Here is a 20,378-nt window from a genome sequence, read left to right as displayed (position 1 = left end):
GGAACCGCCGTTGACTTAAAGTAACTCACATGTTTATCAATCGCTATTAACATGTGTGTAATTATGTCATTGTTAATGCAACGTCATGACAACAACGCCGCTGCTGCACGAAAAATATAAAATTAGGACAAATTAAAATAGGTTGATAGTTAACTATCAAAATTTGAGAGACTTTCCAAAGGGAATTTACTGTGTTCATAGTCTGTTTATGATAACGTGAGTTTTTTCTTTATCTTTTTATTTTTCTTCTTCTTCTTCTTCTGCTTCTTCTTCTTCTTCCTGTGAGAGAAATATCGAGTTAGAATATCGAATAAAATATGCAAGGAGTCACTCCTATCAGCTCAGAATCAAGCGTATTTGAACAAGTTTCAATCTATATTTTTAATTGATTGCTGTCAACATGTTAATGTCAACACTCAGATGCAAACTGTTAAGAACGTTTAGTGAAATACAGCTCCATTTACGTAAGTCAACACATACGTTTTCAGAGCGACGAACAAATCGAATTCAATTGAATTGCCATTATGAATTCAATTTGATGTTAAACATTCTCTCCCATTGTGTACCCATATCTCCATGCGCCATGTTTATTTTCATGTCAGACCCATACATCTCTCAGCTAATTCCTTATCAGCACCACATTTATTTTGTTGTCGGTGCCCACCGGTATTTTTTAAAACATATAAATGACGTATATTTATCGAATCCAAAGTCGTTACATGTGTATTTGAATAGGTAGTTGTGTAAATACATATCCTTTCAATTCGTTTAACTTCAGTAATGAAATAAATTCTGAAACGTGGCCGTGTAATCTATTGTAAAAGAATGTGTCACAAAGTCACAACTCTACATTACTTACTCGTTTTTATGTAACATACTACATCTATCCAATAATATGTTGACAGACCTTAGGATTGTTCTGCTCGTAACAGGAAAAAATAGATAAAACTGTCATTATCTTTAATAAATGTGCCAAGATCTAGTTCAACAATGTCTTAGTCCATTAACCCCCCCCCCCCCCTCTCTCTCTCTCTGTGCAGATACACTTCTGTGTTTATTAGTAAAAGATGTATGAGTAGTGGGAAAATAGAAAAAGCAAAAGCATGGTAAGCGTTAAATGTTAAAATGATGAAAGAGACAGGAATCTTTGTTAAACAACCACCTCCACTCCAAGAAAGAGACAGGAATCTTTGTTAAACACCCATCTCCACTCTAAGAAGACCAGAAGAATATGAAATGAGAAACTGCGTGAACAAGGCAGTTAGTGCAGGAAAGAAATCATTGTTTTAGTGGAGTTTATTGTATTATTAATAGCGGACGGAATTAATCAAAGTACTGGACGTACTTTCAGATAGTGGCGGGGTGTTATTGACTACCTTTTACTGTGGATTAGCTATTATTATGTTCAAAATAATTACGAGGAATTAAATTGATAAACTGTCTGAATAAAAGCTTAATCTCTTGACCTCAGATATACCGTGCATCTAAAACCTGCTTTGTTGTTTGATTTGTTCACGAGTGCACTTAACTGGACTAAATCGAAACAATACAGAAAATTCGACGAAACAACATCGTAATTTTGTGTGTGTGACCCTTTTTGATTGTTCGAGATAGAAGTCAACATGACCTATCTCTGATCCTTTCAGAAAGCATCCATGACCAGCATGACTGGATAGTTATACATTGCCCAGTCGTTCTAGCTTATTTTGTGTAGTTTATGGTCATTTGTACAACTGTCGTTTCGGATCAAACATAGCAGTAGCAAAACTAACAAACGTTTGAATCCCTCGCTACGAGAGAGAGAGAGAGAGAGAGAGAGAGAGAGAGAGAGAGAGAGGGGAGGGAGGAGAACATTATTTTCAAAGCATATAATGGACGACAACTAGAGACACGCTAATGCTTAAAAGTACTGGTGAATATATGTAGGAACCAACTCTCTTATTTTAGCTATTTTTCGAAACAGGCTATGTCGTAAGTGTCGAAGATGAAAAAGCACGATGCGACGAAGACAAATGCCACAGTCAAAGCGTCTTAGTAGTATATACACTACCATGATTCGTGATTAATTTTTGAAAAAAAAGATGTAATAATACTGTAGAGTGAGAGAGAGAGAAAGAGACAGAGGTATATAGGCTTACTTACGCCGTTGCGTAATCAGACCAATCTCCTCGCATGTAAATTGTTATTGTCCATTAGGCGTGCAATCTAGGTTTCTCGTAGACAAAAAAAAAAAAAAGAATGAAAAAACATCCATTCACCACCCCTCCCCCCCCCAAAAAAAAGCTTAAATTTAGACAAAGCTACTGAGAACCAAACCTTTATATACATATACCTTTTAACAGACATAGATAATAACTGTGCAATTATTTTAAAAAGCCTTTTTACTGTGGTATGAGCACAGTAATTTTTGGCGACAATTTGTATTTCAATGAAACTTGCGCCACTCCTACATGGACCGCATTTTCACAGGTCTTTCAAATAACATATTTAATGATTCAGTTGGCACTAATTATCTGACTTCGGTCATAAAGGGCAATTAAAAGAAAAGTATTTCAAACGTATTTTAGACATTTCTTTACAGACGATAATAGGCTGTTTTTGTAATCGAGTTATAGTTCCTGGACCCAAAACTTCATTATTTTTTCATATTTAACGGTAATTCTACAAAAGACTACAGTTTTATCTTCTTGTACTCCATTCTTATACTTCAAGAAAATTGTTATCATTGCCAAGCTTTACATTCAAATGTTTTGTCTTTATATTTTTTCTCTAAACATTGAATCAGTTTAGATTGCTGGATTTGTCGCTCAGACTTGCTGCTTTACGTTTTGGTTGGAGTTACCACGTACACATTTACATATATCTGAATGACATATCTCATCAATATTTATAATTAACTGTTATATGAAATTTGAAAATAGACACATACACATTGCACATACAACATGTTATGGTCTGATTGTGGAAAGGTTATTCAGGATTGTATATTCATCCATAGAACACAATACACCATTTCACGTTTAGAACTAATTAATAGTAACCAAACCCACCTTCCAAGAGAGATTATGACGGGCACGTGACGGGTATATTATCGTATACTAGGGTCTATCCCAATGGAGATTTTTTTTTCTTCTCCAGGTGTATTACAACTTAGTGTTGTGGAACACCATTATTGTGTTGTCACAGTGAAATCTTTTGACTGTTTCTTGTAAGTAGGTGTTTGTTCTGGATCAATTATATGATGTAAATCATTTTTAACCCCCCACCCCCCATGACAGCCTTTTCTTAAGTATTTAACATCACTTGTGAAAGGTAAAAAGAAGGAAATGCACTCTTTTTAATGTTATTTACGAAACATTTCTTAATTAAGGTTTGGAATGTATTGTTTAAACAGAGACAAAATAGCAGTAGAAGTAATCGTAAATATTTAGGAACTCAACAGGAAGTATCTGAAATATGGCGTGTTGAATACTTTAAATGCAGTCGGAACCTCTTTGATGCCATACAAATCTGTCATTAACAAAACAGAATATTTGTTCAATATCAAACAGCGAGATTCAAATTTGGGGTATTGTGTAATGCCATGGTAACCAACGGACCTAGTTTGCTTTAGCTATGTTTTTAAAAAAAAATAAAATATTTTTGTATTTAAAAAAAAATCAGTCTAAAAAGGAATGAGAATGTTATTATTTGAAAGGTATGTTACCGCTTAAAATTAAAAGTATCAGGCAATTTCTAATCACAAATGAATGAATTTATTCGAAAAGATAAGGACACCTCTATAGTATTAGTTTTCCTTTCTTTTCAAGCAGTTCAGTCAAAGCAATTTCATCAATAGTCGCAGCTACGAGCCATTTACCGTCCTATGTTAACATCTCGCTAAAATGCTATCAAAATAAAGTTATAGACATGACATTTTTTAAGGATTCCACCACAGAGAAAGTTCTCCATTACTTAATGGATTTGAAATCTTCGCAACAATGTTTCTTTTGATAACTGCTGAAACGTGAAGTTGACATCATGCCGTGGGGTCTATATTTCTTCAAGCAAAAGGATATAATAAATTTTGAATGGCAGTCATAAAGATTGAACCAAATTTATTTCTTTTGAATTACGTTCGACTTGTCCGCCGTATTCAGTGCGGGTTCCTATATAATGTCTTTCTAACAAACCCTTGTGTTCCAGATTGTATTCTATTTAGAAGAGGAAATCATGGAGTTACTTCTCTGTACTATCCCTTATATTTATGTGCACCCAAACGTGCCCTGATTGACATCTCAGGACGGGTGAAATTTTAATATTTTATGTATGTTTGCTGTACGTATCTAGAAAAGGTGATGCTTTAGGCAGGTGATTGCCTAGTAGAAATGGCACACGGTTAACACCAGGTTTGAATGTGCTGGAAAAATTTTACAGGACTCTAAACTGAAGGTTTCTTTGTCAAGCATCTTAAGTTCGCCACTGTAGAAAAATGTAGGATGCGTATTTAATATCGGGAAATGTTACCCTTATCGAAATTCTACTGAAGATCGTAGCAAATATGGTTTGTAAAAAGCTGAAAAATTACCCCGGAAAAATTACGTTACTAAGTAGCCTACACTGTAACCGTCTCTACTCGCTTATAAGACGGGACCAACTGCAAACAACGTAGATCCTTATTTGCCTTTGCAAAATGCGCAGGCAGATAACGGTCATTATTGTTTCTTCTACTTGTTACTCCAAACATACTGGATAGACCAATGTCTGCCGGCGCAGTATGCAACAGTAGGTTTGGGTCTATGCAGCAGGAACCGACTTATGCGTGAGTACATACTGTATGTAGTTCAAGAGAGCAAGGCAGGAAGCACTAAAGGAATGTTGAACATTTTAAGCTGTGTTTATCAGGATCGTCCTCTTCAACTTTCTTATCTTCCTTTTTTTATTTCTTTTATTCTTTTTAAATTTAGTATAAAAAAGTGTTTTCCTTTTTATTTTCTCTGTGTGATAGAGGGTCGAAGATTCATTACTTTAGCTAATAGCTTTGCCAGTTTTATTTCTTAACAGTTATGTGTCACAAATGATTATAAATATACTCACGTGATGTGATCTAAATGCAACTAAAAAGCACACTTTATTACAGAGAGATGTGGAGAATGATAGCGATGTTTCTTGTGAATTTTACATTTCATTTCTGTTCCGCCTAACCCTTCAAACACGTTACACTCTTAGGTCATGTGACTACAAAAGGTCCTTTAAACAGCTTGCTCGGTTTAAAGTTAAAAGCTTTGTATACGCCGTAGTTGCTACGGATCATATATCCCATTAGATATACTACACCGTTATTAGCACTGCAGTTCTTTCAATGGACATTAACAAAATTGACTATATGCGTTCTGCAGTAATTCTATCCAGGGTTTTGTCTTGTCCTGTCAGTTTGTATCTAGGTTAAAACAGATTGCATGTCGATCGCAGTTATGTATTGAACTTTTGTATATTACCGTGACATGTACATTATTTAGATCAATTAGGCCTACCCTGTCTTAGAAAAACCAAATGTTCTTCTTGAATTACGTTTAAGTTTTGCCACTGATAATAGAAACAAAACTGTGTATGCAGACGTTTTTTTTATATTTTATTGCTAGACATACATACATGTGTATATTGTACATACATTATTACAAATAAGGTCTTGAGAAGATCTGAATATTGATTGACAGGAACACTAGGAATGTATGTGTGTATGTGAATATGTATGTATGTATGTATGTATGTATGTACGCCGTAGTTGCTACGTATGTATGTATCTATGTGTGTATGTGAATATGTATATATATGTATATATATGTATGTATGTATGTACGCCGTAGTTGCTATGTATGTATGTATGTATGTATGTATGTATGTATGTATGAGGAGAATTGGGTGGGATGGGTGATTAGGTATTGGATGCTAATAAATGAGGGCAGTAAGGTCGATAGCTACATACGAATGGTATTTAATGGATCTAAATACTTTTGAATGGCTGGTTTCGTGGTTATAAAAACTATCCCGAGTCCACTGAACATGATCCACGCTCAGGAAGACCGTTGCGCGCTTGGTGAGCCGAAGTGGGTGCTGTGAGAGGGGCAATTGATCAATATGCTAAATAAATGGCGAAAGATACTTCTGTTATCACGGGCAATAATTCGTCATCTGTTTCTAGTATACCGAATAATCATTTGAAGCAAAGAATGATTCTGACAGATGGGTCATGCATTTGTTGACGGCTATTAAAAACAGGCCCGGGTTGAAATCGCCAAAGAAGATACTAACGAAATATACAGAAAGTGACCAGAGACGTTTGAATAAGCTGGTCACAAGTGATGAAATATGTATTTTCATTTTTGAACCCGACTGAAAAGAAAATAAATAATTCTGAATCAGAGAAAATGAGCACAGGCCACAAATCGCTGGACGTAGTCGAACTGGGAAGAGAGTTGCATGAACATTCATTTTTCAGTACAAAACAGCCTTGTCAGCCAGGCTTCTGTGCCTGACTATGCTAGTGTCAGTGGACATTTGTCTCCAAAATGTAACCAAATGTTGTGGAACGCATAAATCCAGTGTTGACATGCTTCCTGGTTTTGCCGCATCCTCCATACAACCCTTATTTAGCTCAAGTGATATTTGGCTGAATCCCGTTTTCAAAGATTCGACAAGTGTTCGACGATTTGAAAGCCTCCATGCGATTGGAAGCGCCGTCTTTTTCTTTCAGTATATGAACAATATAAAACTTTAATACAAAATGGCGTTCAATATTTGGCTAATCCGACTGATAAAGTGTGTAGAGGTGCATGATGGGTACTTTGAGGGGATGCACAGTGTACACTTCACTAATCAAGTAATTTGTTGCACAACACACTATTTAGAACCTTTTGAGTACCTCTCGTTGTGGTAGTAGGGAACCCGGATAGATAATCAGACAGGCACGACCTCTGATGATTTTGTTTAAATTAGATTCCATCGTTGAGATATGTTTTTCAACCTGCGGGATGTACTCGCTTATAAGTCGAGTCAAACTGTAAAAAATAAAGATCCTGATCTGCCTTAGTGTAAAGCTCATACAAACTAGGTTATGTATTATTTGTTCTACTGATTATTCATAACAAACTGCACAGACCAAGATCTAAAGGCAGCTCTGGGTATGTTCAGTTTGCAGTTGGATTCGACTTATAAGCGTGTATATTTGTATATAGAAATGTAAAATATAAGCACCCACATTTACACTAAATATGAAAGCTGCAGTCGGAAATGCACACGTTGCATGTATGGGCGGTTTAAAATATTGTTTAAAATATTTTACTGTTAAGCTTTCGGTCACTAAATCTTACACCTCATATATGTTGTTCTACTATATTTGTCCATTTGTTGTTAACATGTTGTTCTACTATACTTGGCATCCGTCCGTCTACCAGAGACGATGGCGTAGCTCCAAAGTAAGTTTTTGTTTATCCTTCTTTCTAGCTCTCTTTTCAAATTGTTTTATTTTTCTGTCTTCCTCTGCGTTTTGAACTCCCTGCCTGACAGCTAGACGCCAGCTGGAACGGTTGTTTGCACAGCTCTCCCAGTCGTTGACATTGATGTTTGCCGTCTTCATATCCTTCTTGCAAACATCTTTGTAGAGCGGATGTGGTCGTCTAGTTGGTCGTGAACCTTCTGCTAACTCCTTATATAACAGGTCCTTGGGAATGCGGCCTGGGTCCATTCTCTTGACATGGCCAAGCCAGCGAAGGCGCCTCTCGCTGAGAATGGAGAACATGCTGTTCATGTTGGCGCGTTCTAGAACCTCTGTGTTGGGTACTTTGTCCTGCCACTGGATGTGCAGAATGCGCCGCATACATCTCAGGTGGAAGCTGTTGAGTTTCCTCTCGTGTCTTGCATAGGTGGTCCATGTTTCGCTGCTGTAGAAAAGTGAGCTGAGCACGCAGGCTTGGTAGACACGCAGTTTGGTCTTCTCGGTGAGGTTGGGGTTGTTCCAGACCCTCTGGTTAAGTCTGGCCATGACTGCTGCTGCCTTGGCAATCCTGCCGTTCACCTCAGAATCAATGGAGAGTGAGCTGGAGATGTTGGACCCGAGGTATGTGAAGTTCTCGACAACTTCCAAGTTGTACCCATCGATGGTGACAGAAGCGTCCTGCGCCATGACGTTCGTTTTCTTCAAACTGATGGTCAGTCCAAATTCCTTACAAGCGTGGGAGAGGCGGCATACCAGTTGCTGAAGTCCATCTTCCGTGTGTGATGTCAAGGCTGCATTGTCGACGAAGAGCAATTCACGGATGAGTACCTCTGTGACTTTAGTCTTAGCACGGAGACGGGCGATGTTGAACAGCTTGCCGTCAGTCCTGGTATGTATGTACACTCCTTCGCTGCAGTCCTTGAATGCGTACTGGAGAAGCATGGAGAAGAAGATGGCAAACAGCGTCGGCGCAAGGACACAGCCTTGTTTGACTCCGTTGATGACTGGGAAGGCTTCCGATGTTGCGCCTTTGAAGCACACTGTGCTGTGCATGTTCTCGTGGAACGACATGAGGACAGCAAGCAGACGTGTGTTGGGGGGGGGGGGGAACCGATCTTCTGCAGGAGTCTGAAGAGTCATTCCGACTAACCAGGTCAAACGCCTTCGTCAGGTCTATGAAGGCAATGTAGAGGGGCATCTGCTGCTCGCGACACTTCTCCTGCAGCTGACGTAGTGAGAAGATCATGTTTACAGTTGACCTGCTGACTCGAAAGTCACACTGGGACTCTGGGTAGACGCGGGAGGCTAGGATCTGCAAGCGCGCCAAGGCAACACGGGCGAAAGCCTTTCCGATGATGCTGAGGAGCGAGGTGCCCCGGTAGTTGTTGCAGTCGCTAGGGTCTCCTTTGTTTTTGTACAAAGTGACGATGTTGGCGTCACGCATGTCCTGTGGGATGTATCCCTGTTCTCAGATGAGGCAGAGGAGTATGTGTAGGGGCTGGAGCAGTGCTGGTTGTCCGCACTTGAAGACTTCATGCCGATTGCCGTCGCTTCCAGGAGCCTTCCCACAGGCAAGGCAATCGATGGCTTTTCCGAGCTCTTCCAGGGTGGGCTGTGTGTCTAGCTCCTCCATGACAAGCAGGTCTGGAATGGCGTCCAGGGCAGTGTCAGTGACATTGTTTTGGGTTGCATATAGCTCGAGATAGTGCTCAACCCATCGCTGCATTTGTTTCCCCTGGTCTGTGATGACTTCGCCCGTCTTGGACTTGAGGAAGGTGGTCTTGTATCTCGGGTTGGGTGGGCCTGTCGCCTTCTTGATACCCTCATACATTCCTCTTGCATCCCCGGTGTCGGCAGCTGTCTGTATACTGTTGCAAAGGTTCAGCCAGTAGATGTTGGCACAGCGGTGGGCGGTCTTCTGGGCTTTGTTCCTTGCAATCCTGAGGGCTTGTAGTGTTCTGGGGCTAGGTGCAGCCTTGTATGCCAGGAGGGCTTTCCTCTTTGCCTCAGTCACGGGCTCCATCTCCTCCCAGTTTGCCTCATACAAGTCGACATTCTTTCGCTCCCTCTTCCCATATGTTGTTAATATGTTGATTTACTATTATTTTCTAATTTACAGTTTAATTGCAGTGCGTATTTGGTAGTGGCAATCTTTGCTGTTTTACTCTGAAAGTGCTCTTGTGCATGAGGGCAATTTTATGATCATGATTGCATATTTTCTTCCATTCAGTACTAAAATGCCGTTACTTAAATCAAGAATTAATTAAAATCTTGTTCGGTTTTTGGAGTGAAATCGGTCTTTTATTTGTGTCTTTTTATATCTAATATCGTTTTTTATGTCTTGTTGTTGTTTGTTCCTGAATGGTACCTTCACAGACGTCGAATACAAAATACGAATTGATATGTTTCCATCAAATTAAACAGCAATTTACGCTTTGTTTTAAAATGAGCTGTTCCTTTTGGCACAAAGGAGTAACATTAAAATACAATGTGGAATTCATCGTAAACAGCTTACCCTCTACATAATGTACAGTTACTCTCATTTCTTGGTAATCCCTCTCACCTTCCTTTTTCAACTGCAAATCTACGATTACTCGTATTATGTAAGAGTCTTACATTCTTTAGTTGGCAAAATGAACCGATACTTTTCTCAAATAAAATAGTTTTAAATATAACGTATTCCTTTTATCTGAGGCTGCATTATCAGCTTGATGGAAAGTATGTTATGTTGACCCGTTAGAGTTTGATTTGGCGGAAATAAATAGCTTTACTAAATATAACTGAGACCTAAATTTTCAGGTGAAGTCTTTACATAACAAATCCATACTATTTTAATTTTTCTTTGTAAGAGTCGGTCAAATATTTAATTCAAACTCTATAGACTGTGCAAGAGAATTCTGAATTTTATCTGTAACTAATTTGTGTGAATAACGGATAACGACTCAGCTCGCGGAGTCCTTTGTCTAATGTTTTGTATTGATCTTTAAAAAATAATAAACATCTAGATTTTCAGAACCTCGCCATTTGCATACTGTTACGTAAAAGAATAATTCCTTTAGTCGCTGTTTCTGAAAGAATCTGGAAATTTTCATTGTTTTAAAAAATCAAACATTAATATCTATATTGCTTAATATCGTCAACTACATTCCCATCGAATATGAAGGTGCATCCAGTTTTCGTACCCTTCGCCAAGGCAACAATTTTAAATTTTTCAACATTTACATACAATTTATATTGATTAAAATAGTATGTGGAAAATGTTTTAATCGTATCATGGTCGTTTTAATACCGGCACCGACCACTATAATACTACCTCATCACCAGCAGAGCTGTGTCTCTGTCTCATCATGAAAAAGGTTTTGACAACCTAAGTTTAGGTATTTTCAAAATGAGTTTTATTTTGAGTTTTACTGTAGACTTAATTATAATATGTCTTATATAATTCGACCTTCATAAAAAGCAGCGATAGAACATTTTGACTTTATCCGATAAACTGTGTATTCCATATGCATAGACACAATTGTTTTTTTGAAATGTAAGCATTGTCTGAGTGATAAAATCAAACTCCATCATTAAAGTCTCATCGGATGACAGATTTTTTGAGGCCATTTATGTTTTTCTATATGCTTTAGATTTAATGCTTGATAGTTAAACCTGAGTAACATTACGAATCTATAAGTTGCCAAATAATTATTCTGTATTCGTATTTGTTATCAATGGCTTCAGTGTACAAAAAGAAATCAGGACAAACTATCGCTATATGAAGACAAATGGAAATCAGAACTGGTTATAACCAACAGCCATTTAATTATCAACCGAACGTGAACATCAATGTCCTTTCACCGATCTTAATTGTCTTTTACCTCCACAAAAGTGAACCTCTTTACACCGACCAAACCAATACTTCTTCTGTGTGTGTGTGGAGGGGGATATCGATCGCTTGAAACACCATTTGGTCTAAAGGTCACGTGGGATATGTCCGTTCAAAGAGATTTTAGTTTATGTGAAATCGAATAATTGATGTGTCTACGGCTTCGTGCTTGAAGATTTTTATTGGGTTAGAATATTCTCCTTAGTCTCCTTTTCTTTAACGGTTACATACATACATACATATATATATATATATATATATATATATATATATATATATATATATATATATATATATATAGAGAGAGAGAGAGAGAGAGAGAGAGAGAGAGAGAGATATTGTCTGTTTACATGGGATTGTAGATTCGTACTGTGTATTCACGTACGTGCCTTGTGTTGCATATTGATCAGTCAGTCAGGCTTTAAGTATGTCTACATGGTCCTTATTGTTATCACTGTCTGCATGTATGTATGCATGTATGTATGAAGACTTAGATAAAACAACCCTTCGAGTCCAACACAAGGTAAATCAGGGGTAATTCTGGCACTGAACGGTTCCCATCTCGAAAGAAACTTTGAAGGGTCATAAAACTTTGAATAAGCACTTGAATTAACACAATGGAATTATGATACCTGATTTCTATGCTATTGGAGAGTGACAATTTGGTGACAATTAAGTATTTAAAAAAATAACAACTGGTGTCTTCATTTTTGTAATATCACCATTTGGTCGTTAGCAAAGATTTTCTCGAAAACCTATCAATGTTCTTTGTTTGTTTTAAGATAAATAAATTGTGTAGGAGTAATAAATATTTCCACGAAGGAGCAAATGGATGTGAGAATACAAGTAAATAGACTTCGTGTGATTTTGACCATAACAATGTTCGCCAAACATAAAAACTGTGGTACTAGCAAAAAAGAAACTCTCTTCAATTTATTACAACTTTAATGTTGTCCAGTAGAAAAATTAGCAGGTACTGGTTCTTACATTAAAGTGTATGGACGGTATTGATCCCAGACCTTGCAGATGTAACACATTTAGAATGATTGGGCGAAATGATTTGAGTATTTTGGTTTAAATGTTCTACACAGTTTTGATGGATCGCTGCTACATTTTTTTCGTCTTTGTTTTTTACTTCTTCTTCTTAGTAGTCTTTTGAGAAAAACAAATACATTAAGAACCAAGGTATTCTCTCATTTTGTAGCGTGAACTTTCTTCTGGGTATTGTTTTTATAAAGTCTGGATCTAAAAGAAGAAAAATCTCTTAAAATTTAATTAATGTTATGCTTACTAGTACTCAGTGGCTTTGACAAATGTAAGGTCCCGTCTTAAGTCTCCATCCTAATCGCTTTCATGTTCTTCTCAACATGGAATCTAAAGGAGAAAGCATCTAACATTTCTTTATTTGCTTACAGTTCCATACACTTGGTTATCATAATTCCATGCACGACACAATTTTTCGAATTTCAATGTATATGTTCTCTTTTCACCATAGCAAATAATCTGCCACTTTAATAAAGGTTGAGCGCATTTGCATTTTAATCTTAGATTATGCAAAGTATTTATTCTTAGTTTGAAAGATGCTATACGCTTTTGATGTAACACTCAAAAAGTACTGATAATCGTGTTATTACATGGCACCTTTCAAATGCTAATTCCTTTCATTCCTTAGCAAAATTTTGAACATAATTTTTTATTGATTACTAATTTTATGCAAATTGTATTCTTTGTAATTTCAGGAGAAGATGGGTAACTTTTTCAAGAGTTACTCAACACCTAAATGCACTTATTTTACACGTAAATGTCTGTATCAATCATTCAGTGGGATTTAAAGCCAAAGATTTTGTACGGGATAAAGCATTTAACTGTTATAAATATGATTAAAATATTGCACTTGCGATTCAGAGTCTCGGACTGAACTATATGTAAGCCATGGGCTAATTTCAAATTGGTATTTACCAGTGCAGGTAAAAATGTGGAGTTATTCGATAGTGGCACAATAAAGTAATAATTTAGTTATTGATGAATTTGAAGAGGTCGTGCCAGGAAATATTGGCCACATTGATCCTGCAAATAACAAATTCTGTAACCAATAGCCTCGCTGGCCGCGAAAACAATTTACAATCCGTAATCACATGCCATATTGACACCGAAATAGGTCAAAGCAGAGGAGAAGATATAATTTTCACACAAACACACACACGTTTTACTCTGAAGTGCAAACATGAATTTAATTTTAAAAAATACTGATAAAAATAATTCTGACAGTAGACCTAATCTTTTAAACCATTAGAGCTAAATTGTTAGTTTTTACAAATTTTGGGGGTGTTTGCAATACAAAACATTACAATACAACAACAAAAACAATACAATACAACAACAAAATCAATACAATACAATACAATATAATACAATACAATACAATCATTTCTACTTTCAAATGGACGAAACAGCTTGTTTAGTTCACCCACAAGCAAATCTAATAAACCAAAAGCTAAAGCTACTGTTGCTTGAGCGTACATTGTTTATTTACAATCAAAGTAGTTCCTAATACACGATACTGTTTTTTAAACAATACGAAGTCGTGCAGTATGGAAAAAATGCACAATTTTGACAATGTAAAGATAACGGAGAAATAAAGGAGCATACAGTACAATGCTACACCACACCACACCACATCATACCAATCACACCACACCACACTACACCACGCCATGCACACCACACCACTCTACACTACACTACACTACACTACACTACTATACTATACTATACTATACTATACTATACTATACTATACTATACTAGTAGTTACACTCAGGCGTTTTGGTTCAAATATATCTGCATTGTGTATAGTTATACTATTGCTTCTTCTTTGATAAATTCCTTTCTCTCCTAGTAGCCCATACTGCGGCTAAAAGGACCCCACATTTGGTAACGTATGTTATAATATTATTTTGTCAGATATCGTCTTGTATTAAATTTTGTGAAGAACCCCGTAGAATTGTCTGATACGAATCAATCGAAATGCCAGAGAACCAATACATTGTTCTGTATGAACGTGTCTAAACCGGAAATATTAGCGAACTCTAACGTGAAACAACCGTTTCCTGGCATTTCAAGACCAACAATAGTCGCGTGGTTTATATATCCGTCAGTACTGCAGCAGACCTTTTCCAAGGTATAGAAAGATAATGTGAACTTGCACACCAGTAACCTTTTATTAGAGCCTTCGATCTGAGGTGTACGACTGTGAACAACTAGCTGTCACATTCTGGGGTGTGCTTGTCAATCTCAACTGGACCGTGCTTTATATTACATGGGCTTTGCATCAAACATTTATATCTGTATTCTGAGACATTTCTTGATTTCAGTGACGATTACAGGACGCACTTGATTATATATCTTTAACCAAACAAAGTGCAAGTGTGGTTTCTCGATTTGCTAATTAAATAGTTTTGCGGAACTGAAAAGGTGACGGTCGAATTTTAGTACTTGATATCGCAAAATTAGTTTTAAGAGTTTCCCCTCATAGTTTTAACTTTGGTTTTCCTTTTATATGTTCTTGTTCATTGTAAGAATTTGATTATTTGTTTTGCATGTACGTAGATCAGTTTAAATACAAATAGGCTTGACTGAGTCCGTATGCATTTGAAAATAATGCACGAGTCGTAAAGCGTACACGCCCAGTTTGTTTTCAAATTTTCCAAAGTCTGTGAAATTGGCTTTAAAAGTACCTATTCAGAGTTTAGTCTATATTTATATAGGGCTGTATTACGTTGCATCAAGAAAGTCAAATCATATATAGACCATAACATCTGTATTTTCTATAAACTATTTTGTCGTGCATGTGTGTGTGTGTGTGTGTGTGTGCAAATATGTGGTGCAAAGTGTGTTTGTTATTTCAGAAAGAAAAAATAATTTAAAAAATGAATAAGTATCAACAAGTAAAGTAAGAACACTGATATATTCCATGTATGGTGCGGACTGAAGAAACTATATTGTAGTTAGTTCGTTAGTGCATGACCTTAAAACCTGATCCTCCAAGACCCGTGTGGCCGAGCGGTCTAAAGCGACGTCTTTACCGATCACTGTCATCTCACCTATGTCTACGTGGGTTCGAGTCTCGTGCTCGGCCAATGTAGGTAAGTGAGAAAACTTGCCAGTAGCTTCACGTGGGTCGGTGGATCTTACCTGGGGTTTCCCAGGTTCTTCCTCCACCAGCAATACTGGCCGCCATGTATAGAATATCTTGCGCTGTGAAATGGTATCAAGTCAAGACAACATCAACAACCTGATCCGAGACTCAAGGAGGTGACAATGGCAATTTCGTCATTAAATGGTTCGCACCTACTAGTTTTTAATGGAAAGCGAATAACATCTCTCTCTCTCTCTCTCTCCCTCTCTCTCTCTCTCTCTCTCTCTCTCTCTCTCTCTCTCTCTCTCTCTCTCTCTCGCATGTACACGCTTACTGAGTTCATGAGCTGACACTTGACGATAACGGGTCAAGATACCGTTGTGGTAGGTCATTATATCCCCTGGGTAATGACCAAGGAAACGCTGCTACCATATTAGTTCCACAGTTCCATTCGATGGTTGTTTAGACGAATACCTTTGTTAAATATGTGTGTAGAGTACTAATTGAGTGGGTGGGTATGGATCACAACTATTAAACCTTAAAGGCGCATGGCACTTTTCGCAGATAAAATCCTTTCAACTAATCAATATATTAATGAATATCTAGACATACTTTTGTCTCATACCATTACTGTTATGGCGTGTTGTGTGTTAATATGTCAAATACAATCAATCAGACAAAGGTTTACAACAAATTGGGAGTGCAAAATTAGACATGTCAATATAAATTGGAACATTTGAATTTTCAACCAGAGATTATTACTCTGCTAGTCTGGATGGAACAAATATTGACGGAATTGCTTAACACGCATTAAAACGATTTAGTAAATATAAGAATTAAAAGCGCAGAAAGCTAAATAAATAAATCGATGGTATTTTTGCATGGAATAGTTACTTAAGTAAATGAATCATGAATGAATTAGGCTGAATTTTCAAAACAGTAGTAATTTTCAGAGTCTGACCAATTTTATTCTTAAAGTTTAATAAGGACATTTTTGTTCTCTGGAACAACAACACAGTCAGACAAATATGAAAGCAACTGTACACATTGAATTTGTGGATCGAACCCAAAACCTGTTTGTGAAGAGTGACTGATACAGTAATTAAAACTGGATGATTTTGAGATCGAAAACCTTTAGGTGCAAAACGACTGCCACATAACAACTCGATGAAATTTTGTCCTACTTTTATTTTCGTTCTTTCTTTTTTTTTTTTTTTGTCTATTAGTCACAAAACTTTGAATGTACATTTATTATCATTTTATCACCAAGTGGTTCAGTTAAGCGAAAATTGAATAACTTTAAGAATTGTATGGGTGTTATTTATCAGGAGTAACGATAACAATACTTGACCTGGCTAACTATCACAAGAGTGGCAACAGAGACATCGCCAGTTCAGAAGCTTCCGTTTGACTTTTCCATTACCTCCAAGCCCTGTCTTTATATCTTTTGAATTTAATATATCATTATTTACCGTACACTGCCATATGCATGTAGAACTGTAGAAAAATTAAGTCTCACGTCTAAGGCATCTTCTAGTTGGTCTCATTGCATTCTCGAACATTGTTCCAACACTAAGCAGTTTTGTGGAGTGTTGGACATAGTCTATGTATATATAATGTATTTAACGCGAAACGAGATAGTCATGGCTACCAAAGTTTTGGTTACATACATCTCAGTTCATTTGATGTACACAGCATTTTACCCACTGTGGGCGTTCTTGAACTGAACTGAACAATTTTACACCGAACAACTGTTTGGAATGCAAACTTTAGAGTTTTGAGACCAGCACTTGGAAAGAGTAAAGATGGTGGAAAAACACCATGTCCTCATTACTGTCAAGGTGAAGGTACAGTCTTTGTAAGTATCTTGGACGTAGACATGGTCATTTGTTGCTACGAATGTATATATTTATAAATTTTCTTTTTTTATGACAGGCAGTACATTTTATTTCATTTTATCACCAAGTGGTTCAGTTAAGTGTAAATTAAATAACTTATAGAATTGCAGGGGTGTTATTTATCAGGAGTAACGATAACAATACTTGACATGGTCATTTGCTTCTACGAATGTATATATTTATACATTTTCCTTTTTCGGTTAGGCAATTTCTGCTGTGTCTTCGTTCTTTTTATATTTTTGTTGTTGTCAAAGTAGGCACTCGTATTGATCACATCAAGCCATTTCAACAGTATTACGATTCATGATAGTCTAAAAAGAATGGAGTTTCCATAGTTTCATCTACCAAGAAAAGAGAATGAATGTCGTAAGAAAGGTTCTGGAGTCGGTATCGAACAAGACCGTGTTAGGGCGGTACTCTGATCATTAACATTGGTCGGACGTGTTGATTAAGGTTTTATGACGTCATGGATCAGGCTAATATTTAACGGAGGGTTGCCCTTTCTGCGACAAAAACAAAAATGGCGTTTCCTTTGTCGACGCAAATACACGTTTTGGTCAGAGTACCAAAACACGTTTATACTTTAGTTTATTAGATTATATTCTATAATAACTCTCAAGGCTTTATTGGAAATTTTATGTGTTCAGATAATTTTGGAAAATGGGCATTCAGTACCTACGTTAGTACAGTATCGAGTGAGACGAGGCAAACAATGTTTTTTTCATTCTTACGTCAACCTGTACAATTTTTTCATTGATATATTTTTTGTATGCAACGATACAATATAAAAAGTATTCTCGTCAGACAGTGCGACCGTATGCTATTACGACTTTATTGTCTTAAACAAAGTAATAAAAAAGAGCGAAAGCCTGCAAGTTTTGCGAAATTCAGCAAATAAATTATTTCCCAAGAATACAAAGTTAAAATTTAAAAAGAACGTACAGTAATGCAAATTAAATCCCAAATAGTCCAAAAGATTTTATCTCCAGTCCTAATGAATTAAGTTCTAATTAAAAATTAAATTCCAGTAGTGTTCCAAAAAAGATCCAATGCTGAAGGTGTCGAATGCAGTCTTGAATGTATTAATGTACCGGTGCCCTGAAGCGTGATGATGCACTAACAGTCTTCCAATTAGTCACATAAATATAATTTAAGATATTCTTGTCTGAATTCACTATAATCCCAGAACAATGTTTCTGCCCATGAATACATCCCCTATTGAATCATACCCAAGACGTATAAATATGGTACTAACAGGTGCCTCGCTAGGTGCTCAGCATTAAGAGGTTAGTGTTAGGACTGGTCAGCCTAGTATCAGGATAATGTGACTGGGTGGGACATCATGCTACATGTCTGCAGCATGATGCCCCAGTGCTAGACATCACTATAACTGCCACACTGCAGACATCGTAGCGATATGACTGAAAAATTGTTAATGCTACGTTAAAAATTCAAATCACACACACACACACACACACACACACACACTGTCCAATAATAATATTGAGTACTGTGTAATTCCAGAGAAAAATAATTTAAATAAATAATTCTAGCTCAAATCAAATGCTTACCACAACAATAAGACTGAATCTGCCTAAAGATATTACAGTAAGAATAAATAATTTCTAGACAAACAAGATTATAAAGCCCTTGCTTGACCTATGTGTGTGATTTGGATTTTTAACGTAGCCTGAACAATTTTTGAGTCATATCGCTACGATGTCTGCAGTGTGGCAGTTATAGTGGTGTCTAGCACTGTGAACTTATTTTTGGACAAGGCAAGGCCAAAATACAATTAAGCATAACACATAATGCTGGAGAGAAAAGAAGAAAAAAAAAAACTAACAAACAATGCAAATTAAATACACATAACAGTACACTACTGAAATGAACACTATTTTGTTCATTAAAATATCATATCTCAAAGTCAAAACCCAAAAGGGTCACATATGGGATATTTGTGAAGAAATAAACTAAAACAAATAAAAAACCACGAATAAAATAACGAATAGATTAGTCACTTTTCCGTTATAGTGAAAAGGCAAAGACAGATTCGTTGGCAAGTGGTACAGCGATCGTCCTGTCGTACTGCAATTATTGCACCTTATTTCATGGCTGACTGATTTGTCTAAGACGAAAATTACATTTTTGTATAAGAAAGAACAGTCACGTGGTGAAAAGCTCATGTTCTGCACATCGATAGTTAAGTACTAGATCAATGGTGCATTTTGAATGCAGTCTACCGTTTACCATTATTCGTCCACTACGTGGACCACTTTAAGTGCAAATTATCAGAACTTATTTTGTCGAATTTCATGAAAATATATTTATTTCTTACAGAATGAGCAACGCGGAGGTGTTCAGACCCTCCAATGGCGCGGAATTGTTGACCCGCAGTGCTCTTGGAGAGGGATATGCCCCATCGATGGACATGTTCCGTAAAACCTCTCGACCCTCCACCCAAGGCGGCTACAGATTCGGACAACTTAGCCATAATTCATTCTTCACAAGGCATAACCCACATCCCTCAAGAGTGAGGCATATTAAAGGTAGGTGAGATTAAATGTCTTAACTAGCCTATGCTTAAAATAAACAAGCAAACAAAATAAACCCAACAACAATAACATCTAAGAGTTTACGAGACAAGGATGACGGAACACCGTGTCACAAATGACCTAAACGTAAACCTTAACAAAGGTGTGGCCGACGGAGGGTAACACTATATGCCTTTTCTACTGCCGTGGCGGCGCATAAAACAGAATAACACACACACACACACACACATCATGCAAGATTATACATAAAAAGGAACGCCTGAATACGACATCTTCAGCATATGAAGTAATTATTATTATTATTCAACCGTTTAATGGTCAGATATACACATCAAAAGAATAGATGTATAACACATATGCATACTAACCATACGTACATTAAAGGCACGCATCTTTTAAATATATGGGCTATGCCCTAGTGTCAAACCCCATCAGATTAAGT

General features: G+C 36.8%; 1 protein-coding gene across 3 annotated transcripts in view; it reads left to right on the top strand.

Annotated features, from left to right (window-relative positions):
• LOC149803208 (protein TBATA-like) overlaps nt 1–20,378 on the top strand; it is a 58,347-nt gene that overhangs the window by 6,951 nt on the left and 31,018 nt on the right. For 2 of the 3 annotated variants that reach the window (XM_089952832.1, XM_089952833.1), the window contains exon 2: nt 19,722–19,930. In XM_089952832.1, the coding sequence (XP_089808958.1) occupies nt 19,723–19,930 (208 nt within the window). In that variant the 5' untranslated portion in view covers nt 19,722. Of the gene's footprint in view, nt 1–17,213; nt 17,342–19,721; nt 19,931–20,378 lie in introns of those variants that run through there. The other variant, XM_089952831.1, reaches the window with a different exon arrangement.

The sequence above is a fragment of the Sinohyriopsis cumingii genome, chromosome 3, assembly GCF_028554795.1.
Source record: "Sinohyriopsis cumingii isolate HCF-2022 chromosome 3, ASM2855479v2, whole genome shotgun sequence".
In the NCBI taxonomy this organism is placed as follows: domain Eukaryota; kingdom Metazoa; phylum Mollusca; class Bivalvia; order Unionida; family Unionidae; genus Sinohyriopsis; species Sinohyriopsis cumingii.
The sequence above is the reverse complement of the archived record's forward strand: the minus strand, read 5'-3'. Positions and strand labels throughout refer to the sequence as shown.